This window comes from Carassius gibelio, chromosome B7 (genome assembly GCF_023724105.1).
Source record: "Carassius gibelio isolate Cgi1373 ecotype wild population from Czech Republic chromosome B7, carGib1.2-hapl.c, whole genome shotgun sequence".
NCBI lineage: Eukaryota > Metazoa > Chordata > Actinopteri > Cypriniformes > Cyprinidae > Carassius > Carassius gibelio.
In genome coordinates, this window is record NC_068402.1 from 14,656,461 (window position 1) to 14,683,728 (window position 27,268).

General features: G+C 37.4%; 1 protein-coding gene across 1 annotated transcript; it reads left to right on the plus strand.

Moving 5' to 3' along the window:
- Window positions 1–408: 408 nt before the first annotated feature.
- On the plus strand, window positions 409–26,029 carry ctdspl2b (CTD (carboxy-terminal domain, RNA polymerase II, polypeptide A) small phosphatase like 2b). The gene is made up of 13 exons (XM_052561642.1): window positions 409–592; window positions 6,307–6,461; window positions 8,672–8,801; window positions 9,232–9,372; window positions 10,383–10,607; window positions 10,999–11,092; window positions 14,592–14,703; window positions 14,780–14,866; window positions 15,042–15,104; window positions 17,941–18,020; window positions 18,389–18,515; window positions 20,467–20,562; window positions 22,893–26,029. The coding sequence occupies exons 2-13, from the start codon at window positions 6,330–6,332 to the stop codon at window positions 22,956–22,958; spliced, it is 1,353 nt and encodes a 450-aa protein (XP_052417602.1). The 5' UTR covers window positions 409–592; window positions 6,307–6,329; the 3' UTR covers window positions 22,959–26,029.
- Window positions 26,030–27,268: the final 1,239 nt, after the last annotated feature.

Genomic DNA, 27,268 nt, shown 5'->3' on the forward strand with positions numbered 1-27,268 from the left:
TGTTTCTACTGGCGGCTTGATGTCGATGTGCTATGCATAAATAAATCCGATGCTAATGCTAGCGCACATTAGTTAGTACTCAGTCTGCTACTTTTGTTCTATTATCAAAAGCTAACATAGTGGAGCCACATTCCTGTCAGAATAATTAAATGAGTGATACTGTAATCTTTGTTAGTTTACCTGACAGGCTAACTTGTGAATCCCGACACTGACTCAACTGAATTTGAATTTGAAACGGAATTACTCTCCCCTCTGCATTTTTATGTGAGTCTCGCTATTGTAAAGTGTTATTTTTTTTAAATGGGTAATGTAACTGTAAGCTAAACCTGTCGCACTGCGAAGCCTCAATATTGTTTTGATACTCGGAACAACAGAAAGGGGGTGTGGGATGCGCACCGCAATACGCATGCGCGCTCTTCTTCATCCGGGTACTTGCCGTTGACTGTGTGGGTACGGAGGCGGGAAATGGCGTCCAGAGGTGCGGGGAGGACAGAGGTGAACCTCGTCTGAAGGGGCACGCAAAAAAACAGCAAGTGTCAGCAGCTCTGAAAACGACCGAGATTCTGCGTCTCGATTCCTGGAGATTCGTCCAGTAAGTTATTACCCCGTCTCTATTGCTTGTGAAGATGGGGTCCCCCCAAAACCCCCGTCTGTTTGCTCTAGTCGGTAATGTTTCGCTGTGGTTCGCTCCCGTAGTAACTAAACCCGCGGCGAGGTAGCTGCTGTTTTCGCGAGTCGTTCCCGCGCTTTCTCTGTCATTCGAACGCTGCCAGTTGTTTTGAATGGCATACGAGGCTTCTTCTAGTAACAGCGGGTCACGAGAGGCTGGTTTCCTACGGAGAGAATGCTTGCATGTGTCCTACATTGAAGACAGACATGCACAGATGTGTTCAGAGCGTTTGCTGCGTTTAGAAATACATCTCACGGACTGTGGAGTCGTGTAATCATTGTGTGGACAGTTACTCTCAACGTCTGGTTAAACGGGGAAATCGTGAGAAAGTTGCTCGTCTTCCGTACAGAATCTCTTAAGCGTGTGTTTCCCGCCCACCACCAAACTGTTCAGGTTTCAGCGGTTGAATTTCATAATTTCGTAAGTGTCTGATAAGGTTAAACAGTCATGGTGTGGCAACACTTAATGTGTTGTCTGTCTCTTCTTCTTTTTCTAAGATCTGACTGTAGGGCAGCGGGTTCTTAACCATTGCTATTCCATTGTCAAGTCTATTTCAAGGGCCCTCAGAGGCTTTTTTTTGTTTGTTTTGTATGTCTGATAAAATTTCAAAACATACATTTGTTTTCAAACTTTTTCATTATGAGAAACTACCACTGTCACGATAATAAAATAGCTAACCTTACACATTAGAAATCTTAATGTGTTCTTCCTGTTTTGTGGTAGAAACTAAAGACACTTTTTTTTATATATATACATTCTGCTGAATTAAAATATCTTTCATAAATCAAAACTACACAACTAGCTTCTAAAGATACTAGAAAATACAACAATTTAGGATCTGCTGATAGTGTTTGAGAAAATGAATGAAAAATTTAATTACACCCTGCCATGAAACAGTTGCAAGAGCTTGGTATGTTACATTTCTTATTGTTCTTCGTAGTAAAGTCATAGTTAAAAATGCTAAATTACTGGCAAACCGTGCAGAAGTTCAACTAAGATGTTTAGACACCATTGGTCAAGTGTTACTATTAAAATGTACAGGTCAGGCAGTTTACTATAAGGTACTCAGTGCAGCGTTATTGTAAACTAAAACTGAAATTTTTTCAATAATTAAGATAATACCGGCAAAATATGAATATTACATGAAAGATTTTAATAAATGCCATAGTCAAACTGAGCAGACACAAAAAATAAAGCCTTAGGGAGATCAGTTCTTGGAAATATGTCAGCAATCTTAGATTTGCTGTTGGTCTGTCAGGGCATGTTTTTGTTTCAAACCAACTTTTGTGTATATTTTATTGATTAATTTGTGAATGTATGCATTTTTGCAACGTACTGACTTTCAGAAACCTGCTGTGATGGAAGAGATCAGTAGCAATAGTTGCAAATTAATCTTTTTTAATTTTGATGGATAAAATCTATCTTTATTTCCTGCTGTTTAGGGTGTTTTAATGTCTGCTGATGTTATTTAAACCAGAAGTTTGGCTTCACTGATTCTTACTGTGCTGTTGAAGGCTGCTGAATATCACTGTGCCTCTGTTCTTCTTGAAGAAAGGCTTCAGCTCAGTGTTTTGAGGTAGCTGTCTTGGCATGATGTCTGTTTGAGGCAGTGGATGAGTCACCATTTGTGGTGGTAAAGGAAAAAGCTGAGATGTACCTATTAAGCTCACCAAAATCTACATTGAGAAATTTTTAGTGCACAAGATATTGGTTTCAGTGCAAAACGTTGTTTAAAGGGGGGGTGAAATGCTATTTCATGCATACTGAGTTTTTTACACTGTTAAAGAGTTGGATTCCCATGCTAAACATGGACAAAGTTTCAAAAATTAAGTTGTATGTTTGAAGGAGTATTTCTGTTCCAAAAATACTCCTTCCGGTTTGTCACAAGTTTCGGAAAGTTTTTTTTCGAGTATGGCTCTTTGTGACGTTAGATGGAGCAGAATTTCCTTATATGGGTCCTGAGGGCACGTTTGCCGGAAGAGCGCGTGCTCCCAATATAGCAGAGCACTGAGAGGCTGAGCACAGCCTGATCAGAACGAGCGCGCGTGTGATTTGGTTGCCAGGGCAAGACAACCCTGCACAGATTACCAAAGAAAAAACAGTATTAAGGGACCAGTGGATGGAGTTTATTTTTACAGAGCATCAACGGAGTTGTGCAAGTGTTTGTGTTTGTTCCCTGCATTTCTAAAATGCTTGTTTTACAAACAAAGCCCAGTTTGACGACGGATTTGCGTATAGTTTATTTCTTAAGGATGATGCAATCCCAACGAAAAAGGGTCACGATCGTGTGTTGGAACCACAGGAGGTGAGTAAAACTGCTTAAAATATCTCTGCCTCCTTGTTAGTGCGTCCGCCTCCCATCGGAGACCCGGGTTCGAGCCCCGCTCGGAGCGAGTCGTTGCTGCTGCTGCTCTCGTTCAGTTTCAGCCTTCACAGCTGTCACAGCTTCCAAACGCTCTCGATGCAAAAGCCTACTGGCGCTCGTGATTCTTTAGCTCCGCCCACACGTCACGCCTCCAGGCGCTCGTGTTTTTCCGGGAAAAATCGGTACAGACTATCTTTCTCTTATGAATATAATAAAACTAAAGACTTTTTGGAGTTATGAAGGATGCAGTACTACTCTATAGGTACTCAAGATTAACAGGATATTGAGTGAAAACGAGCATTTCACCCCCCCTTTAAATAAGTTTAATCTCTCACACACTTTATTTTTTATTTTTTTTAATTGTATTTTTAAATGACAAAAGCATTTCTGTTAAGATATATATCATTAAATTTGAAAAGTCAGACTGTGCTTAATGGGTACATGTTTGTACACTTTAAGCACACCCCTGTTCACATTAAGCTCACGTAATGTTATTAAAAATTTGTTTTTATTTTAAACAACTTTTTTAAAGAATAATTTAAAAGGTACAAAGTCAATCACAAAAAATAGCACACTAAAAAATTAAACATAATTGGATAGTGCTGTTCAGAGATTTTTATTTTAGGCTCTACGAAAAATGGTTCAAATGGTTAACATAAACACATAAATGTGTTCCTGTAAATCAATTGGTAGAGCTCTGCGTTATTAAGCGCAAGGTTGGGGGTTCGATTCCCCGGGAACACATGATAGGTTAAAATTGATAGCCTGAATGCACTGTAAGTCGCTTAGGATAAAAGCGTCTGCTAAATGCATAAATTTAATTTTTAATTTAATTTATTTTTACATTTTATAAACTGAAACAGCACCATCAAATTAAGTAATGGTACTTCACCTAGATTCTTTTTAAAACGAGGAGTTCGGCAAGGATCTCCAGTTTCCCCTTACCTGTTTCTAATTGCAACACTGTTCCTTAGCACACATATAAACAATAGTCAATTAAAGGGTATCACAATTGGTAACACTAAAATACAAATTAGTCAATTAGCGGATGATACAGCTTTATTCTTGAATGATTCATCACAAATTAAATTGGCTTTGGGTATTCTTTTCTTTAGTTCTGTTTTATTCTTTGTGGGGGGTTTTTTGTGTTTGATATTATGTGATGTATGTTTATACTTTTGTATGTTTTTGTTCTCTGCATAAAAAAAAAAGCTTTCGCTGTGATTTGTATGCAATAGGTCGTGCTTTGTATTACTAAATACGTCAAATAATATTTGACCTTCGATCGTCTTAGTCTGTAAAGATGAGCTCTTGTCCTACAAGGCAGCTTGAAGTCAGCTTGTGTTACTGAAGTAACCAATAACATCGATAAAAGTTTTTCATGTTACAGTGTGCAACAGTTCATTGTGGGTTATTATTGTCATTCAGTAAGACAAGCTTACTTCAAGCTGCATTGAAGGACAAGAGCTCATCTTTACAGACTGCGACCATCGAAGGTCAAATATTATTTTTACATATTTGATATTTAGTGTAAATAATATTTTGAGCAGGAGGAAGATGATGCCACTCCGTATCTCTCCTGAGAGCTCATCTTTACAGACTGAGACGATCGAAGGTCAAATATTATTGACACATTTAGTAATACAAAGCATGATGTATTGCATACAAATCACCGCGAGAGCTTTCCAATATGGGCACCACTGAGTGACGTCTGTACTTCCAGTTAAGAGAGCACCTGTCCATCAAAAGCTCACTATCCAATCAGAGTAGATCACTGTTAAGCCCGCCCCCACGAGAGGTTTGTGTCAACACCAAATGAAAAACTGCAAAGCATAATCGAAATCTTTGGCAATGCATTCAGAATCCACGATTAACGAAAACAAATCTTTTAAAAACATTAACAAAGAATGAAGCATATTTGAAGAGCCTGTTATATTTGTGCGATTTTTAATTTTTTCCTTTTCATTGTAATTTTTATGTTTTGTAATGGCATATTTTTGATAGTTTCTGAAAAAGTTATGTTCAGTTTTATAAAGTTACGTTAATTTTTTCTTGAAGGAAATATAATTCCATACATGCACAGAGATCTATTGAATGATAAATGTTTTCACAATGTTGTTGAAACTAATGTACGAAGGAATGAAAGTAGCCTTCGTTGCTATAGCAAACAGACATCAGGCGAGTTTTCTCTCAGAATCAGAAGGATGGAGAAGAAAAGTGAACTACTATAGGGTTTTATTTTATGAAAATTAGATAATCCTGCATGTTATAAAAAAAGGCATCTGGGAGGACATAGGAAATCTACCCCAGTGTTAGATCTACAAAGATTTTTTACTAAATCATTTTAGTTAGATTTCTTCATGACTAGTATTGGGAAGGTGCAGTCAGAGCTGGCATAACTCATGATGGGTCACTAATGCTGGAACACATTTGTGGTCTTGTTACATAAGTATGCTTCGAGGAGGGGTGACACACGACCAAGTGCTGTTGTTAATTTCAGGATTACCCCCCACCCCACAATGTACAGGGTTGCCTTTAAAGAAGAGAAGGACACTTCCTCGACATCAGGAAAACATTAGCTGTTTTTCTCCCTTTCCTTTTTTCACCTCCCCCCTCCCCTTCTTTTTTGTGTTAAGCAAAAAAAATGCTACTTGCTGTTGATCTATGATCACCTTTCTTTCATTAAGTTTACTTGCCTTTGTGTCAGTACATGCCTGTTTCTGTGACTTTTTTTCTTTTCTTGTTTATTATTAATTATTTTTAATGTCCATGAAAGTCCCTGAATGTCAGCAGGTTTTAGTGTAGTTTTGGACACCTCTGACTTTCATTAAAATAACAAAAAATACACTACAAACACTTCAAAGTATCTCGTTTTGCAAAGAAAAGAAGGTCCATCCATCCAAATTTAGGGTTCTTCTATATGTGGGAAATGATAACACACTAGTAGTTGAGAATGCTTTGCTGTGGAGGTGCTTCAACTGAATGATGAAACATGTTGGAGGATATGCTGCCTGAATAGATCCAGATGTCATTGGCTAGGGCTTTTGGCTGAAGTGCTGTACTTTTAAAAACTGAGTTAAGCACAATAATTCATTCAAATACATTAAAAGTGTGATTCATTTACCTGCGTGTGAGAATGGAGTTGGACTTTTCAAGGTCTTTGTAAAATGGAGTGATTTCCTCCTGTGTTACTCTTTCTCTGTGTACAGTTTTGTTGTCTTTCTATACCTTTTGTATGAGCTTCTCTGTCTTGTCTTCTTTCTCTCCTCAGTCTTACATGTGACTCTTAACAAAATGAAGCTGAGAATGCGCAAGGCTTCTCAGCAGCCATACCTCGCCCGCAGGCCCAGCCTGGCCCGGACCAAGCGGAAGCACTCCGGCCTTCTGTCAAGCATCAAGAAGTTCATCCATGGAAGTTCCATAAAGGTGAGCCTCTCGCAGCCTTTCTCTTTATTTTATTATGAGTTCATCAAGTGTGGCAGATCCAGACCATTACAGCTGTTTTCTTCGTTTTGATTATCGTAGCCCAGAATGTTCTAGAATAGAATGCAAGCAAGACCTGGTATCATATTCCCCCAGAAATGCATGGTGGAATGCCGCTGCTTGTCTGAGGAGCTCGGTCCTGTTCTAATTTTAGCTTTGGTTCCACAGTGCTTTCATAATGACCGTAGGTAGGTTTGGCTTTAACAGACATGCTGTCTGCTGCACATATTATGTCCAGTAAAGGTATTAAGTTATCTTGTTTGGGTTCTAGATCACATTGATTTGATTTAGGGCAGTGATTCTCAACATTTTTTAAACTAAAGGCTGAAATACACTACACAACGTTTGCCCAGATTTTTGCCCCAAATTGACAGTTTCAAGCCAGTCTGCAGATTTGACCTTACAGATTTCTTAAATTGCATGGTATATGATGGAACAGATTTTGTTTTTGTTTTTAGATTTATACTAGGTTTGGGTATTGAATTTTATCAATTCAGATTCTGCTTATCGATTACAATTATTCTTGATTCCAGTGTGGTTTAAAAATGAAATTAAAATTTTAGATGTCAAAAAAAGTCAAAGGTTGAGGAATAAAACAGATGAATCATTGTAATTTAGGAATTGAATTACTTTGGTGTTTGAATTGTGTTTGTGATCTTTAACAATCTGTTAAATTAAAGTGCTTTGTCATGCTGGTGGTGACACCTCTTTTGCAACATCATGTTTATCTTACCCCAAATATTATACTTCGCTTTTTCGGCTTCTGATTTATGCTTGATGACAAGTTTAGCCAAAATTTGGAGCACTTAGATTAGCGAGCAAGGTCTGAATGGATTTTCGATTTCCAACCCTACTTTAGACCATGATTCCATACAGTCTGGGGACATCAAACATTATTGATATTTTGAGCTGATTTTAGGAAACATTAGGGTTGTGCCGATAGACGATAGTATTGTGTATCGACGATAGTCAGAGATATCGAAATAAGCAGATTTCTCTGTCGATAATCAAGACGGTATTAGGCTCAGTCTCCTATTAATGTATTAAATTATAATAATAATAACTATTATTATTTGTACTTATTATAATTCGGCTATCAAACTGCCCAGCTATTTCACTTCAGCACACCGTTGACATTTAGACTGATAACTTCCATGCACAGATGCGATATTGACCGTTGCGTCTGACTATATATGAACTAGCTGTTTTAAATACAGTATTTTATGTTTAACGTTAGTTTATCAGTATGTTTGAAAGTATTTTTTTATTATTATTGATGATTCCATAGGCTCTCTCTCATGCACCTGCACAGTTTAAAACACCAAATAGTTATGCTATGACAAGAACAAAGAGTCTCTCTTGGTCCAGCCATGCACGATAATAACGTGTATCATCGATCTAATGGGCTGACAATATGACTATTTGAAAAATGACCATATCGCCCAACACTAGGACAAATTGTTTTTATTTCATTCCACATGTGCTTTTTAGTGGATTATGATCAGTCTTTTCCTTTTTTATTTTTATTTTATTTTTTATTTAGCAGAGTTTCCCATTCCCATAGACTTGCACTCTATTTGTGGCAGCATAAATATGAAAATGAATTCTCTGCCAGCAGGAGAATGGGAGATATAGAGGCTTCCCCGGTAACGGCTGTACACAAAACAGCATCTCGCTCACAAAAACTGCTTTATCAGACATTACTTGCAAGATGAAATGAAAATGACATCTACATTTTTTTTAAACGGTCAGTTTCCTTAAGAAATGCACTATAAAAACACCTGCACTGGGTTTCAATTTTAAAACCTGCAATTCTCAAGTTTATTCAACAATCAAAGCGTTTTGGAAAATCTATTTGTGGCGGTCAGTTTTGATATTGTGGCAGGCCTCAATGCAACCCTAACTGGATGCTAACCTATTATTAATTATGTAAACTATAGGCTTTATTATTCACTCATATCGATGCATATTCATGTTGATTTGTATGTTGTTATTGTTGTTTTTGTTATTTAGCATTTTAATTAAAATATTAATGGTTAATATATATAAATAATTAATATTTAGTTTAAATATATTAATGATAGGTTTTCATCCATCTCTTAACTTAAACATGTTAAAACTGGTGCGTAGAAAACTCACTGTTGGTGTTTCAGGTGGAGCCAGACAACCCAGCAAAGAGGAATCGTCTGAGCTGCGAGCTGATCACCTCCACCCCACAGAGGAAAAATGACTTGCCAAGGAAAAGCATCTACAGGGCACGCAGAAGAAGCTTTGTCAATGGAGGTCAGTCCCTTGTGTGCTCTAGTTAAACAACGACAACTGATACTATAGTCTGCACTGGAACTGTCACTGTACGGAAATGTAATTGGAACTTATACTAGTGAAATGCCATGATTTGACACTGCCATTATAACAGCAAAAACCAATATGCTAGTGAACACAGTTTCATAGGTTCTGTATTAATATAAATACTAACAAATTAATTCAAAACAATGGCATGTAGCTTTCAAGAGAAACATTTTGCTACTGTAATCAGAAGTACAAATAAATTCTCTGATTTCAGTATCAAGCATTCAACTGAAAAAGGGCAACAACTATGGAGTAAAAAACCTATATTGAGTTGGGGATTTAAATGGTCTCTTCTGCATTTATAATTTGATTATGCATATGTAATATGTTCATTTATTTTTTCCTTTCATACTTTGTCCTATAGAAACCACAAACCATGACACGAGTAAGCCTAACGGGAAGTTGGAGGATTCTGAGGAGGTTGTGAACAGTCCACCTCGCACCACCCTGCTTGGAACTATCTTCTCACCTGTCTTCAATTTCTTCTCACCAGCAAATAAAAATGGTAAATTATTTCTGCATCAGTTGACACATTAACACAACACTTGTACACAATAAACTTTTTTATTTTAATTCATTTATTTGTTATTAACCCCTAACATTTAAGTGGTAGTGAAGCCAGATTTGTGGAATGTGAGTAGCTTCGGGCTTGTACTCGTATTTTATATTGTATTTGTAACACATCTGATTTATTTATTTACAACAAGAAAAAACTGTAAACTTATTACTTGCACTACTGTCTATTCATACAGAAACACTGAATAATCCATTTGCACACCAAAGTATTTTCTATGCACTTTACTGTCCATTGCAATAGTTTAAATTGTTCATTTGTTCATCGTTCTGCCTATAGTGTACTACACTTTTACATAATCCATCTGTATAGTATGTTCATAGTACACCTATCTGTATATCATGCAGATAGTATTTAAAATCTGTAAATTATGTCCATAATACTTATCTGTATAGTTTTTGTACATATTGTAGACCTTGTATATTCTGTACTTACTGCTTATTGCACATCTGGTTAGATGCAAACTGCATTTCGTTGCCTTGTACCTTACATGTGCATTGAAAGTTGAATCTAATCTAAAAAATGTCTGTTTATATTTCACAAATCACCTCTAAAGATGAGACTTGACAAGTTTTAAGAACATTAAAAAGTGCAGTTCATGAGAGGACGTTTTATATAAAACGACAATATTGAAATAAAAAAAGAGAGCGGGGGGATTCTAAGTAAAACTGGGAAGAGCTGCCATTTTGAATATTGAGCGAACTTAACCACTAGTTACTAGGCAACTATACATCCTGTAAATGCCAAAATTATTCTGAATTCCATTATCCATGCACCCTTCCTGCATGCAATGGTATTTGTAGTATTAATATTTTGATGACCGTAATTAAAAAAAAAAAAAAAACACTGTTGCACCTTTATTCAGATTAATGCATCACCTAATCAGGCATGTTTTGTCTTTCCTCCTTTCTCCTTCACTATTATCCTGTTTGTCCTCTCAGCCTCGGATTGCCCAGGCCAGGTGGTGGAGGCAGAAGAGATTGTGAAACAGCTAGAAATGGAGCAAGTAGAAGAGATGCCCACCAGTACTGCCACATCTAAAGAGCCCCTAAGTGTCCCTCTCTACACCAGTGCCATGCCCTCGGCCTTCAGACCTCCACCCTCCACTCACACACCTGCAGAGGAGAGTGTAAACACCCCCCACTCTGACCTGCCTCCTCTTACAGGTGTGAAAGACGTGACATTACTGTACTTAAGCCTAAACCAAGGTGCAGTCTCCTTTAAACTGAAGCATTTTTATTTGTAAGAAATATTTCTTGAGCACCAAATCAGCATATTATAACGATTTCTGAAGTATCATGAGACACTGAAGACTGGAATAATTGTAATCACAGGAATACATTACATTTAAATTCTAAATTCAATCTAAATGCAGAAGAGAAATATTGTGAAATAGTATCATTATTTAAAGTATTAAAACTTTTTCTGTTGTATTTGATCAAATAAATGCAGCCTCGTTGAGCATGAGACTTCTTTAAAAAAATATTATAACAATCGTACAGATTTACAGAGGCTAGAATATATTGACAAAGTGCTTTGTTACATATTTTATTTTAGCTCCTGGCTCTCCTGCAACAGGGGGTTATGTGGACACCTCTCTTACTGTCCCAGCTGAAGGATCATATGAAGAGGAGTGGGAAGTGTTTGACCCGTGAGTTCACCTTTAGTGAATGTCTGTGCTCAGGGCTTCACAATAAGATGTTTTTTTTCTACTGGCCCTTCAAGCCAGTTCAGATAATTGCCTGTCTTGTTGTTTAGCCCTGTATAGTGACCTTCCTGACATATGTAAATCAGCACAATTTGCCACAACAATATCCAGTTTATACCAAAAAGACACACACACCAAATGTTTAGAGTAAGTAAAGCAGCAAGTACAAGATCGACTAAAGATAATTTGGAAACCCTCTTAGAAAGAAAAAAAATGCTGTCACTGCACACATACTTTTTAAGCATTGAGAGGAAGTTGAGCAGGTGGGATCAATATGGTACACAAATTGCACTCTTTCTGCTAAACGCAAAACAGATTTTATAGGGCTGGGCAATATATTGAATATTAGTGATAATATCGGAATAATTTTAACTTCGATGTTTAATAATAATTTTAACTTCCCAAAAGAATGCGCCGAACGTCCAAAAAAGGAACATGTAACTGTGGACTGCTCTACACACCTATATTATGAGACCATTCATGAGACCAGTTGCCAGATAACAAGAGTTTAAATCCCGGAATCAGAGCTTCACTGTTACAAGGAAACATTTTCTGCCCGGTGTTTGCTTATTATAAGCAATAGGGTTTGAATTTTTCTTACCGCGGTGATGAAGCAACAAGAATCGCGATTTGGCGGTTAACCGGAACCCCCCCCCCCCACACACACACACACAAAATCCCCAGGCGGCTGCATCACACACTGAGGAACGCATGCAGCTTGTGATGGAAATGATTACAATGGAAATTAATAATTATAACGCAGTATTCTTTATTAACAAATAAACAAATAACAGTAACAATTAAACTTTCTTCTTAATAATTACAAAGCAGTATTCTGTTATAAACTAATAAACAAATTAAGATTTATATTAAATATTAATGGTTAACTATAGGCTAAACATGAACAAAAAGTGAACAAGTGTTAGTCTGTTGGGCCGCTTAAGTGAATCGTGCTGCTGCTTTTATTTTTCCGTCTTCATGTTGCGTGACAGGAAAACCAACATGTTAACCTTGTCAGGTTTCAGCGAGGTTCTTAACAGGGTGACGATGTTGCCAGCCGCACTGAATACACACTCCGATGGAGCGCTCGTAGTGACATATATATTTTCTTGCCACTTTTGACAAAAGAGGGAATCGAGCCTGATTATCCCGCCACCAGGCAAGCGGATCAGAGTGCAGATCGAGGGCTTCCTCCTGCAAATACCTTGTGACTTCAGTGTCTGCATTGATTACTTTTGAAACCGGAATGGAGGATTGTGCTCTTCTCATTCCAAGCAGGTCCACAAGATTCTTTTTTTTTTTTTTTTTTTTGGAGGAGAAGATGGCGCACTTTCTCCTTCTCCCTCTCCAGCCGCAGCGGCACTCATTGCAGCTTCTCCATCCCCGATTACACGCCGCTCTTCAGGCATTGCCAGCATCTCCTCCAGGAGCGCTTCTTTAACGTGATATCGTGGGTTGATGTCCTTGTATCTTGGGTCAATGAATGAGGCATTTGCCAATAGTCGCTGTTGTTGCAGGTGCACTATATTCTTTACAGCGCTGTCAACGGTTATTGCCTATGCCATATGAAGTGATAGCTATGGGTAGGCTTATATGCAATTAAAATCTAACTAACTCCAATGGTTTAGGTTACGCTAATGTGTTTTATGCCCGTGTTTGTGTGTATTTAATTTAACATTATCTGTAAACATTACAAGTACTGAAACATGGCTAGCAGTTAATTTATAATCAGACACACAAAAAAAATCCCCCATATGTTTAATGAACTGTCCCTCCCTTGCTCAGGATGCAGGCTTTTTCCCCAAAAGCCCTTGAACATAGGACTCGTGGAAAAAGTTAATTATAAGCAAAGATGAATGTGTTTATAGTTCAAATCACACATCATATGCAGTCCTGTAACTTTCAGCAAAAAAGAAAAAAAAAGTGCGGTGATGACCTCACACCGCGGTAGGCATCTCATTAATGAGGTGATGCGGTTATCGTCACACCCCTAATAAGCAATCTGGCAGCCATGCGCACGTGCTTATATATATATGTATGTATGTATGTGTGTGTGTGTGTGTGTGTGTGTGTGTGTGTGTGTATATGTGTATATATGTGTGTGTATATGTGTATGTGTGTATATGTGTATGTACTTCAGCAACTAGCTCCCCATCTAGGAGGGTTTTGAGGGTCATTATGAACATAGTTACATGCCACAGAGCTTCTCTTAAAACCGCAGACAGTTGACAGACTTGTGTTCTTAGCTAAAAAACTTAAACTTGGCTAAAAAAAAATACTTATCCCAGTTGCATTGTTTAAATTGTGAATTGCATGCACTAAAAAGTTGACCGAATGCACTTTCTGTACTTTTTTTGCACTACTTCAGTTACATATAGGCCTACATGTTTTAATTTAATAAAAAGCAGTAAATGATCACTTGGCCTAGATATTTTTTTAACTGCTTAAGGGGCCGTTCACATATCGTGCCTAAAACACGTGGAAAACGCTAGTCGCGCCACTTTCTCCTTCTTTCCAAAGAGCCTGGGCAGTTGCGCCCCTGGGATGTCTGCCGTTGCTAAGCAACCATGACGTGCTCTCTCCATGAATACGCGGAAATTTCAGCAAAGGATAAATGGATTTACAGCACTAAAAATCCCTTGCAGTAGCTGTGCTACCATATTTATTTCAAAATGGCAATCCATATACAGCTATGATCAGCAGTTCCTTTATCTTAGCTGAGCTTTCAATGTTGTTACGGGAAAGGATGAAACTGATTGGTTAGTTCTTGTCACATGACCCGCGGTGCGTTTGCGGCATTCTGAAAAGTTGATGTTTTTAACTCGGTGCGGTGCAGACACGACCGTGTCGCTTCCATTATGAGTGTGCATACCGCGCGCCTACATTGGAAATAATGAACTTGAGCGCGCAAAAGCTTCATTGGATGTTTAATCTTAAAAAAAAAAAAGTTTATGGGCAGAAGAAAATCATTTATCATTATTATTTAAAATGCAAATGCAAACATATCAAGATATATATCGAATATTGTAAAAAAATTGACTATATCGAGATATTATTTTTTATGTCACCCAACCCTAGATTATATATCAGGTGGGCAAAATTATTGGTAGGCTACACAAAAAACTTTCTGACCTCTCTTTTTACTATGACAGTAAAAAGGAAATTTTCACTTATTGTGACAGATCCTTCCAGCCATCTTTGTAGTTCATTTTAGGCACTTCTATCTGGTACATGACGGTGGATGGGGGGAAAACATGCCAAGCACAGGAAGATTTTAAACCGTCTCCACTATTAGCATTTTAAATGTCGAACTTTTAGGTTTATTTTAAGAGTTGTATATAGGTTCTATTTGGGATTTTTATTTAAACATTTTTTGTAGTGTTTTGTATTGTTTGAGCCTTTTGTCAAAAAAATAAAATAAAAAATTATGTATTTTGTGCAGGTATTTTTTCATCAAACATGTACCTCCACTAACAGAAGAGCAGCTAACTCGCAAACCTGCGCTCCCTCTGAAGACTCGCAGCACTCCCGAGTTCTCCTTGGTGCTTGACTTGGTCAGTCTGCAGACTTACTCCTACTACAAGTGTTTCATTTTGCCATAGATTCTCATAATATCTTTTCCTTGTACAGGATGAAACCCTTGTCCATTGTAGCTTGAATGAGCTGGATGATGCAGCACTAACCTTTCCTGTACTCTTTCAAGATGTCATATACCAGGTAGAAATCTTTGTGTGAATGCATTGTTTGTCAGTAGCATAACACTAGTGGGTGCTATAGAACTGTTTTAAGAAATGAAAAGTATCCAGGAGTTTCAAGCAAGTCTCTAATCTTGAGTGATTTGAAATTTGTCAGTGTTTTTAAGGGCTAAATTCTAATTCACAATTTCTCTTAGGTTTATGTGCGATTGAGGCCATTTTTCAGAGAGTTCCTTGAACGCATGTCACAGATTTATGAGGTAAGCCTTCATTCATTTTACTCCAAATAACCTTTCATTAGGGATGCATGGTATTGGATTCTGCCGATATTCTTCGAATTATTTTTACCAATACTGATATCGTATGGCTGTGTGATTTGGGGAAAATATATATTTATTTTTTGTTTTTGACAGATCATATGATTGTGGTTTGATTTGCAATTTAAATTTTGCAAAGTCAAGTTTCAGCTTAACATTGTAGCACAGTATGGGTATCGTTTCCCTGCTGAAAAAAAAAACAACAGAAATTCTTATGGTTTCCATTAAAACAAAAACCTAGGTTACATAGGCCGATTTATTAATTTTTAAGTATTTGGGGTTTTAAGAACAAGTGGAAAATGTGCTGAATGTTTCATTTCATCCAAGTGAAAGTGAAGTGACTTTCAGCCAAGTATGGTGACCCATACTCAGAATTTGTGCTCTGCATTTAACCCATCCTAAATGCACACACACAGAGCAGTGAACACACACACACACTTTGAGCACACACCCGGAGCAGTGGGCAGCCATTTATGCTGCGGCGCCCGGGGAGCAGTTGGGGGTTCGATGCCTTGCTCATGTGTCCATGGTATTGAAGGTGGAGAGAGAACTGTACATGCACTCCCCCCACCCACAATTCCGTCCGGCCCGAGACTAGAACCTACAACCCTTCGATTGGGAATCCAACCCTCTAACCATTAGGCCACGACTTCCCAGTCCCAGTGAAATTAGCAAAGCAGTTAGACTGAATGTACACTTGTTATAAAGTGCCCCTGTTATGCCATTTCCAATATTGCCTTTCATGCAGTGTGTAATGTAGCTTTATGTAAATGTAAACGTTCAGCAAAGCTGTAAAGACGAAAGTCCACAATAAATAAAGTTATTGTCTCACAAAATAACACCTAATTCTAGTAATTCGAATCCCACACATTTGCAAAATTCCCTACTGTGTTCTATGTTGGCCGGCAGCAAACAACTTGCAAGCAACAAACATGGCATTTTATCTCAGAGAGTTCAACACGGGATTCACTACAAACTTGCTCTTGAATGATGACTGTACCCTTTTTAATTGAAGGTGGCTCAACTGAATCACAAGTATGATAAATAATGGATGTTTATATTTTCTATGGAGTGTTTAACATCCGGAACAATGGGCGTTTCTGACACACTGCACCCCGTAGACCAGTCACAACAGACTAGGCTAGCTGACCAGTCAACTCACAGAAAGGAGGGTTTTAGAGAGACTGAATCATATGGCGCTTTTCCACTGCATGGTAAGGTGCAATTTTGGGGGGTTTTCCACTGGGTACTGTACTTGATACCTGGTACTCTTTTTAATAGAGCAGTTGTGGTTGTGGTTCCAAGTGAACCGTACCGTTACCAAAACGTGATGTGTAAACTCTGCTGATCATTGACTTGCCGGAGAGTATTGTCACTACCTGCGTCACTGAACTTGTGACCCAACAGAACCGCTAGACTTAAATCAGCACAGCCAACAAAGGATCGAAGGCAACTATTTTTCAACTAGGTTTTCAAATATGAAATATCAACCATTTTTAAGAGAGTCAAAAATCAAATGTATCAATTAATTATATTAATGGTTTAATGGCTGGTTTAATATAAATTATTTTAAACCAGCAGAAGGGCTGTTCAAAAATGCAAATTCATTCTCTGCCAGCATGGGGCGCTTTCAGAACTGCATAAAGACCTGCAGCGTTCATATTTATCCAACGAAATCAACAGTCTTTTTTTTTTTTATCATGGTATTTAGCTTTATGACCGTTGTCTTTCCATCCCCTTTTTATGGCCTTAAATTTGATACAATTAAATGTAATACTTTTTAAATGCCAGCTGAAAAGGCAGGCTGGCTTTTTTATAAAATAACAAATACAATTAAATTTAATAAAATGCTTAACACTTCAGGTACAGTACAAGTATGCACTTTAAATGCATTTTCAAATGAAAACTAATCAAATCAAGAAAAAATTTAAAATGCATATTAAATGTATGAATAATAGATTGTACTGATTCTCATATTAGGCTGCTGTACTATAACTACATACTGTACAGTTCAGTTACACAGTTAACTTTCTTTCCCAGATGTTTAGATTCCGTTGAGACAAAACCATGAGTGAACCATGGGTTTTTTTGACAGTTGAAACGATAAACGCTAAAGAGAGTGTAGTTTAGCCCCTGTTGGGATGAAAATTGTTGGTTGAAATTAAAATAAACGAGTGTAGGTTGTGAGCGAACAATTTGTAGAGATCTGCCAGAAGCAGCAGCCACTTTGAACACCTGATTTGTTCGAAAACCTCTGATGGCCAAACTACAATGGAATTCCCAAATGGAAAAATCAAGTGATCCCAGGTCGATTTGTGTTCACTATGCACGTTTTTAGCAAACAGTACCTTAAGCCAAAAGTTAACCGTGCTCAGACCACCTCCCAAGATGGTCTCTATTCGGTTCACTTCTGAGGGGTCTGAGATCATTTGGTGTCTTCACATATGGGCCAAAAATCATGCAAACCATGATCGGACCCCCTGAAAACACCCATAAATGCAGCAGTCCAAACAGTGAGTCTTATCATCATTGTCAAAACTTTGCTTCAAGAATTAGCCACATTGCTGATGTGATCTAATCACTAGCACACCCTGAGCACAAGTGAGTTAAAATATTCCAGACAAATCAGCATAATTTTTCATATCTGGCTGATCCCCATATTTACATTTTAAAGCTATTATCGGCCGGTCCGATATCAGTCTGATAATATCATGCATCCCTACCTTTAATCCTTTATACAGTGGACTGAAGTGTTCCACTGTTGACTTTTTTCTCCTAGATCATTCTCTTCACTGCCTCTAAGAAAGTTTATGCAGACAAGTTGCTGAACATTCTCGATCCGAGGAAACAGCTGGTGCGGTCTGTGGTCTTTTTATTTTTCCTTTTATTTTAATAATTTCCAATACTCTTCCTTATGTCACTGCTGTTTAAAAAAAGAAAAAATAAATCTGTATCTTTTCCTTTTTGTGTTATTAGAGTAAATGTAAAATTAGGCTGGGTGTCAGTTGTTGGGCAACCCAGCCTCAGATTTGTCATTGCTGTGCAGAGTTTCTTTGTAGCATTTGGTTACACTGAGGGATTGGAGTAGATGAGGAGCTTTGGCATCTAGCACATGTAAACTCCACACCATCCTCAGGTGTCAAACCTTTGCTTTGAATGCATTATTGATTCTAGTCTTGGAGATTTATTTCACTCTTCTCTCTGTATGTGTTTCCGATATGTTCTAGGCACCGATTATTTCGTGAGCACTGCGTATGTGTGCAAGGAAACTACATTAAGGATCTGAATATCCTTGGACGGGATCTGTCCAAGACTATAATTATTGATAACTCACCACAAGCCTTTGCTTATCAGGTAAGCTGCTTAAGGTTTTCTTTTATCCAAATACATTGAACAAAATTATAAACGCAAAACTATTTTGCCCCCATTTTTCATGAGCTGAATTCAAAGATTTAAGTTTTTTTTTTCTATGTACACAAAAAGACTATTTCTCTCAGATATTTGGTCACAAATCTGTCTAAATCTCTGTTAGTGAGCACTTCTCCTTTGCCAAGATAATCCATCCACCTCACAGTTGTGGCATATCAAGATGCTGATTAGATGGCATGATTATTGCACAGGTGTGCCTTAGGCTGGCCACTCTAAAATGTGCAGTTTTGTTCATACTGAGTCCGAAATTTTCCACATGCGTTTTTTCGTATTCGCGATCCGAAAAATTTGTCACGCACAGAGACCTTGCACACTGAGTCCGATGCGTATTAATGAATGTTACACTGAAAAAAATGCAAAACAATACAAAATGTTGTCTTCAAGTAATGAGGATGACTTTTTTTTTGTCCTCTCTCTTCTTAAAAAGAGAAAAAGAAAGAGAAAATATTGGGTCCATCCACTCCTGCGATCGCGTAGAGAGGAAGGAGAGTTCCACTTCCTTATCAAGGAGCTGCTGGATTATCCAAACAGATTCAAAGTTTACTTTAGAATGTCAGTGGCTCAGTTTGATGTTTTACTAGCGATACTGGAGACACATATTAAAAAGACCACCACCAATTTCCGTGAATCAATTGATGCTGAACAGAGAACCAGTCAGTATTTGGTGTGACCACCATTTGCCTCCCGCAGTGCAACACATCTACTTCGTATAGCTGATCAGGTTGTTGATTGTGGCCTGTGGAATATTGGTCCACTCCTCTTCAATGGCTGTGCGAAGTTGCTGGATATCGGCAGGAACTGGAACATGCTGTTGTATACACCGATCTAGAGCATCCCAAACATGCTCAATGGGTGACATGTCAGGTGAATATGCTGGCCATGTAAGAACTGGGATTTTTTTCAGTTTCAAGGAATTGCGAACAGATTCTTGCAACATGGGGATGTGCATTATCATGCTGCAACATGAGGTGATTGTCATGGATGAATGGCACAACAATGGGCCTCAGGATCTCGTCACAGTATTTCTGTGCATTCAAAATGATGAGGACAGCGAGCATGCAGATGAGCTTCCCTGAGAAGGTTTTTGACCGTTTGTGCAGAAATTCTTTGGTTATGCAAACCGATTGTTGCAGTAGCTGTCTGGGTGGCTGGTCTCAGATGATCTTGGAGGTGAAGATACTGGATGTGGAGGTCCTGGGCTGGTGTGGCTACACATGGTCTGCGGTTGTGAAGACGGTTGGATGTACTGCCCAATTCTCTGAAATGCCTTTGTTGATGGCTTATGGTAGTGAAATGAACTTTCAATTCACTGGGAACAGCTCTGGTGGACATTCCTGCAGTCAGCATGCCAATTGCACACTCCCTCAAAACTTTCAACATCCGTGGCATTGGGCTGTGTGAGATAACTGCACATTTTAGAGTGGCCTTTCATTGTGGCTAGCCTAAGGCCACCTGTGCAATAATAATGCTGTCTAATCAGCATCTTGATCTGCCACACCTGTGAGGTGGATGGATTATCTTGGCAAAGAAGTGCTCACTAACACAGATTTAGACCGCTTTGTGAACAATATTTGAGAGAAACAGGTCTTTTGTGTACATAGAAAAAGTCTTAGATCTTTGAGTTCAGCTCATGAAAAATGGGGGCAAAATCAAAAGTGTTGCATTTATAATTTTGTTTAGTGTAATTAAAGTTTAAGATTATTTAACCTTTTTTGTTATTATTTTCATTGGTGCATGTGTAAAGTGTGTATAGAAGTACAGAGTTCAGGTGTGTGATTGGGCTCTTTAGGTAGATAACCCTGTACAGAAATACCTTTAGAGAGATGAAGGAAAAACTGTGTAACTAAAATCCCCAACCCACGTGTTTCACTCACAGCTTTCCAATGGGATCCCAATAGAAAGCTGGTTTATGGACAAGAATGACAGTGAACTTCTGAAGCTGGTACCTTTCTTGGAGAAACTGGTGGAATTGGTATGTTGTAATGTTGTTCATGTTTTCTTGACCTTCCTTCCAATGTGTCTTTGAACATTATACAAGAGTAATACTTATTTATGCACACACACACACACACACACACACACATATATATACATCTACATCTTTGTGATTCAACACAAAGATGTTTTACCAGCTAAGAAGATCAGCACTTTAAGAGTTTCATCTCCCTATCTGTTAAATGAAAAGAGGAGATCAAATAGAATTATAGGAAAAACAAAGGGAATGGAGAAATCAAGAGCAAAGCAAAATGCAAACCTCTGATCAGCACCAAAAATAGAAAGGCAAGATTCTTCACCAATGTGAGCCAGTAGAGTTTTGGTTGGACTGTTGATGGACCAATGAGACAAAGAATAACCTTTATCTAAGTGAATGGAAAGCAAAAGTGTGGAGAAAAAAGGGAACTGCAAATGATCCTAAGCATAGAACCTCATCTGTTAAGCTTGGTGGAGGTGGTTGCATGGCATGGGCTTGCATGGATGTCTCTAGAACAGGACCTCTTCATTTGAATGTTGACTTAATGTGTGATGGCAGTAGCAGAATTAATTTGAAAGGTACAAAATCATCTTGGCTACCAATATTCAAGAAATGCCACCAAATTCATTAGAAAGCACTTCATATTGGATCAGGACAATGACTCAAAACACCCTGCCAGTTCAGTCAAGGACTTTATCAGGGCAAAGAAATGTCAAGTCTAAGATTGCCCAAATCAATCTCCAGATTTAAATCCGATTGAACATTAATTTCACCATCTGAAGAGGAGACTAAAGACAGAAACTCCCCGAAACAGAAACCGCTGGAATTGGCTTCATTACAGGCTGGGGAAAAGCATTTCAAAGCATAAGACCAAGATTCTGGTGATGTCTGTGGGTGGCATGCAAGAGATCTGCAACTAAATATGAGCTTTTAATCTTTTAAATCTGTCTGAAATTCAACTGTTCCAATACGTATGCTCACATCAAATAGTGAGATGAACTCTAAAAGTATTGCTCTTATTTGGTAAAACATGTCGAAAGACCTAATAATAAAATGTGACTAGGGCTTAAAGTTCTCCGGCACCGTGTCGGATTTCCGACATGCACCATTTAATCCTACATTAAAAAAAAAAAAAAGTCTTGTTGATTGATATCACTTTTGAGTCCATGCGTTAGCCTACCAATGGTATGACATTAACTAACAGTAACTAGCATTAGTAGCCAGTCAGAATGTTTTGCTTTTATAAACACGAGACGTGCATTATAGTATTCAATTGCAGAGTTGCAACTGTGATGAATAGAGAAGTGCGACAAAAAGCTGTGAGGCAAAATGGTCAAATATACCCATCTAGCGTGTATTTACATAGAAAAGCACATTATAAAGCAGCGGAGCTTTGTAAACAGCTCAAAGTAATCATGTCATCTCCATAAGGATATGATTGCCAAAACATATTTACCGGGATTTAAAAAAAGGTCCTGTTCACACATGATCTATTAATTGTAACTTTACCAGTAATTTACCAATAAAGACTGTATGTGTGATTGGGGCTAAACTCTTCCTCTGTATACGCTGTGAATTTTAATTAAAATGTAATCTGGAAAAACTGTGTGCATTCTCACTAGATTTGTAACGTAAATCATTTATAAACCTTTGTCAACACAGCAGAAATATCAACCTATGTCTAAATATGCCATTGTATTGTACATCGCGATTTCAAAATAAATGTTTCTGCAAGTGGCCAAATATTACAATTTAATGGATTTAAAAATTGTTTAATCAAGCTGTAAAGTGAAACGTCACCAGGCCGATGGCGCCCTCTGCAGGTATTTGTTTTTGTACATAATATACTTAAGTTATGTTAATGTTATATTTATATATTTTTTATATATTTATTTTATTTATTTATTTTGGGATAACCGATGATATAGCTCATAATTTTCCAAGTGTATGATACAGCTTTCATTCTTCAGGTCAATCATATATTCATGAAAACGAAAATCAGTTTGAATAAAGAAAGCAATAACTTTGCCATAGTATCTTTTCAAATGTTAAAGTTGCCACAGTCATTGCATTGTCATTGCTGCCCCGCCCCCAGAAAAAAGTTCAGGCTCAGATTTTTTTTTTTTTTTTTTTTGCTTTAACCCTTGTGACAATTCTGTAGTTTCGTTGCATATTCATCTTTTAATAATATTTGCAAATGGCTAGACTCCGCAGCAGTGAAAGCAATTTTGTCTTTACTGTTCCAATACTCATGGAGGGCACTGTATCTAAAACAAGAATGCATGAATGAGTCTAAATACAGTTTGTACTTTTCTATTGTATGTCCACAGAATGAGGATGTGCGGCCACATGTTCGCGAACAGTTTCGGCTTCATGACCTCCTTCCCCCTGACTGAGCGCACAAAGTGGGACAGAACAGTAACAAAGTCAACAAATGCAGATATAAATTTTGCATAATAACATCATTGCCATTTAATCTGGAAATCAACTTTTTTTAATTCCCCGCAAATTTTCATTGCTTTGAAAACATCGAAACAAATGACTCCCTTTTCGGCACTTTTTGCCATTTGTTCAGTCAAAGGGGTTCGAAGTTTCTTGTGTGGTCTCTTCAGTGGTTTCATCCAGTACAAAGTGAATGTGTAGCAGTCAGAAGAGAAGATCTTGTTGTCTTTTGGTGCTCCAATGGAATTGACACTGTTGGGCTTTTGACCACTTTCATAAGGAATGGCCAGTAAGAATATTGTACTGTCTGAAAAAAGTTAGATGCTTGTGAGTGACTGGGTTTTTGTTTTGTTTTTCTATGCTAAGTTTCTGTTTCCACTTATGTTTTCAGTATGCATTCCTCCCCATCTGAACAGGTTACTTAGTATTTACTTCAAATCTTGAAGCTTGAAGCTCTCAACACCTGACTTGTTTTGTTTGCCAAAATGTCCATTTTCATTTCTCAAAGAGCATCTTCTGGGTATATTATAGTTCTGATTTTCACATCTCAGTGCGTGTATATATATAGTGTGATTTGAGAATGGTTTAAACCAGAGTGATGTCTGTTTTGTAGAGAGAGATTTGCAGCGACTAAATTCTTAAATTTTTGAAATGACATTTCCTACCAGTGAATCAGAAGTCTGCAACTTCCATTTATTCTCTCCACAGATATTTATACACCTTTCAAGATCCAACAAAATATTAATTAGTAGAATGTCCAAGTGGTATTTTATCAGCCACTGTTTTATTACTTTTTTATTTTATTTTTTAGTACAGTTTTTCTTCATATCTAGCTTGTGTATTTTCGATATTTTAGTTTTTTAAGCAGGTGTTTTTAAAGAGATGTCACATTTATGTATTAGTGTTAATTATATGGAAGTATTTTCGTGTTAACTTTTGGAGTTAATGTAGCATTTGCCCAGAGCTAATTTATTCTAACTCTGCTGCAAAGGAGAGGATGAAGGGCTACGGCCTGGCAGAGCCCTGTGTATAGCACCAGCATAACAACAGTTGCATCGCTGTGGTTTAAACCTGCCTGTGTGACATTCTGGTTTTTCTTTTATTCTGGTCGAGGGAGGAGGTGTAGCTGTTTTAAGAGGTATGCAATGTATGCTAGATGAATGAGTGTGCATCATAGTCTCAGAGTAAGAGATTATCACACTGCAAAAGCAATTTTCGTCATTTCCATTTTTCTGATATTGCCTTTTCAGTTTTAAAGATGATACTTCAAATTGAGTAAGAGTTGAAACTACAGTAGTGCCATTCAGGGTGAATGAAGCAGGGCCAGGCTAGTTGTATCCCCTTCTCTCTATTTCTGCTCTGTGTCCGGTTTCTTTTGGAAATGAATTGGTCACTTTCTACATGTCGTTGATGCCATTTATGCTGTTTGTGTTTACAGTGTGCAGTTTTCTGATAAATGGGTCATTCTTAGTAATAGACGATCACTGATTACATCATTTTTCTACATTTGGATTGTGACCTTGTCATAGTGTTTGGTTTTTGGTGTGGAGGGAATTTTATTTTCATAACTTTTTTTTTCTTATGGGGCCTTTTTAAAAAAAGAAAAAAAAGAAAGCATCTTGTATGCAGTAAAGATAAATTTAGTGTTTTTAAATGTTTTTTTTATTATTATAATTATAAAAATGAATTGCAATGTGTTAATATTGTAATTCTAAATATTCTGTGGTAATTCTCAATTGAAAGAGAAGAGGAAGGACAAAAATGAAATTGTGATCCCAAGGATCCTGCTCTACTGACACTGTTTTTTTCTGTTTGACAGTCCACAGGCACAGTATTTCTCTCATATAATAGGCTGATTCAGCAATGGTTTCATATACATTTTGAACATGGTTAAACATAGTGTTATATAGTAAGTAGCATTTTATTAGCGAAGTATTCCTTTTCCTTACATTGAATAGTTGAATGATGCTAAACTGAATGGCATCCCTTAGTCCAGAATGATAGCTCAGATGTTGAGAGATGGATTGCAACTACCATTAGGCCCTGGCGCTTTCTTACAAAGAAAATATTTTGTATGATTGTCAAAGAGCAGTAGTATATTAAGTGTAAAGCATGATGCAGAGGTTTGTTTCATATGTACAACCAGTTCATTGTAATGTGCATTAACTAAAACTAAAACTAAAAACATGCAGCTTCATGAAAAAAAAGTTAAAGGAAACCTTTTTGTATTTTTGATTACTTGTATTCCAAAAGGCATGGTATATCTATTTTTTAAAATGTATTCATTTTCAAATGTATTAATGCAGAACTTGTCATCAGTTTTGTTTGTTTTTTCTTTTAATCTGTGTATTTTGTATGTAGTTGGCACAATCACTGAACATTCTCCGCATGTAAAAAGCCTGTTATGTGAGTTGGGATTTTAATCAAGGCACTTTTTTGCAGATGAATGTTTCAGGTTTGTTTTCGGTTATACTTCATCTTCAAAAGCCCTATGGCTTGCGATTGTCCTTGCTGCATTGGGGAAACATTCTAGGTCTAAATGTCATTACCTGAAATGTGTTATTTAAGATTGTTCATTTAATGGAAATTGAGTCTTTGGAAAATTGCATGCTCTTTTATTTTAATGTTAGCTTATGTCAGAACAACATGTTAGATACTTAAGAATGGATGGTTGTATTCCATGTCTTTTTCTGCTACTTCATTTTACCATCAAATGGTGTGTAATATCAAGGAGATTTTATGAATATGATTATGACTTTTATCAATTTTGTGTGATGCTGTCAGCATAAATGGCATCTCGTTGATGCAATTTGATGCAACCTCACAAAAGTGAACGGAAAGCCTTAATGTCACTAGAGTTAGAGCAAGTTAAGGTTAATGCACATAAAATGAGTTAAGATCAAATTTTACCTATACGTTTTGTATATACAAGATGTTTCAGGGTTCCCACCATCATGGAACCAGAAAATTGTGATTTCCAGCCCCGTAACGGTCATGGAAATTAATAAAAATTTTAAGTCATGGAGATGTCTTTAGTGACTCTTTATTTATTTATTCTTTAAGTCTATTATGCTTTCTTGTATGTCATCAGCTTGAAGTGTTCTGTGTGTACAAGAAGGTCAAAAGGTTTGGGAACCCTGAAGTTTAAAGGCTTAATGTTATCTGACAAAACAGAAAAATGCTCATTGATCTTTTATTATTACAGTACATACTTTCCTGTATCTTAAACAGCAGAGAATGGATTCCCAGGGAATGAAGAACTGATCAAATTCAAATGGGTACCTTGAATGACAGTCGCTCTGGATAAAAGCCTCTGCCAAATGTGTACATGTATTATGCTAACAATTCTTACCATAGATTGTAATTTCAATGGTTTTGGTAAAAGTGAGGCACATAAGTTTTAAATATCGAGAACCAATCAAATCAACATTAATAACTGCTTGCGTTAATATTTCTATAATAATATGATATTATAATAAATGGCATTAATTACATTAATTTTTAAATGAAAATCTACAACGTAAATCAGCCACAGAACGGCTGTAATTAATATAACATTTTGAAAGGGTTTCTCTAAGAAAAAAAAGTCTGAATTTTCAGTCACTGTATTCGCTATCACTGATGCACACACAACAGTGAAGCTATCGTCGCTGTTCTACCGCCTGCAGAAGTGACACAGGGTCAATAATCTTACACCACCCACCTGTGCTTACGTTTGTTTTTACCTGTGTCACTGCTCGGGTGTACATTACTGCGGCCGAGATGCTGACAGTCAACACGACCTGTTAATATTTCAGCACTCTCAGGGGTTATCTCCACTCCCAAATCCGTTCCGTGTGTTTCTTGGACCCGGTTTCGTACCTATTTTCTGCTGCTGTGCTGTTTAAGTAGGCGACTGATGTCGGATTGAGTTGCAGCGACGCGGCAGCCGTGATAGAACAGAGACGAAATCCTGGAATCACTTCACAGGAAAAGTATTGCACATTGTTATGTTAGTAATTTCACGGAATCAAAAGAAATGAAGTCTCTCCCGGCAGTGGTCATGCTCGTGTTAAATTAACAAAACGCCTTAACGACATCAAGATTTTTCTCGGTTAAAATGCACCACGGAGGTAGTTTGAAGTTGCTCGTGCTCAGCAGCATTTTAGGTAAGAGTTTCTTTCTTTCTTATTATATTCTTGTCTGCAATTGTACAATTTTAAATGCCTGCCAGCTCGAAATATATAAGAAGTTATGTTTTATAAATTATGTCAGAGATAAGGAT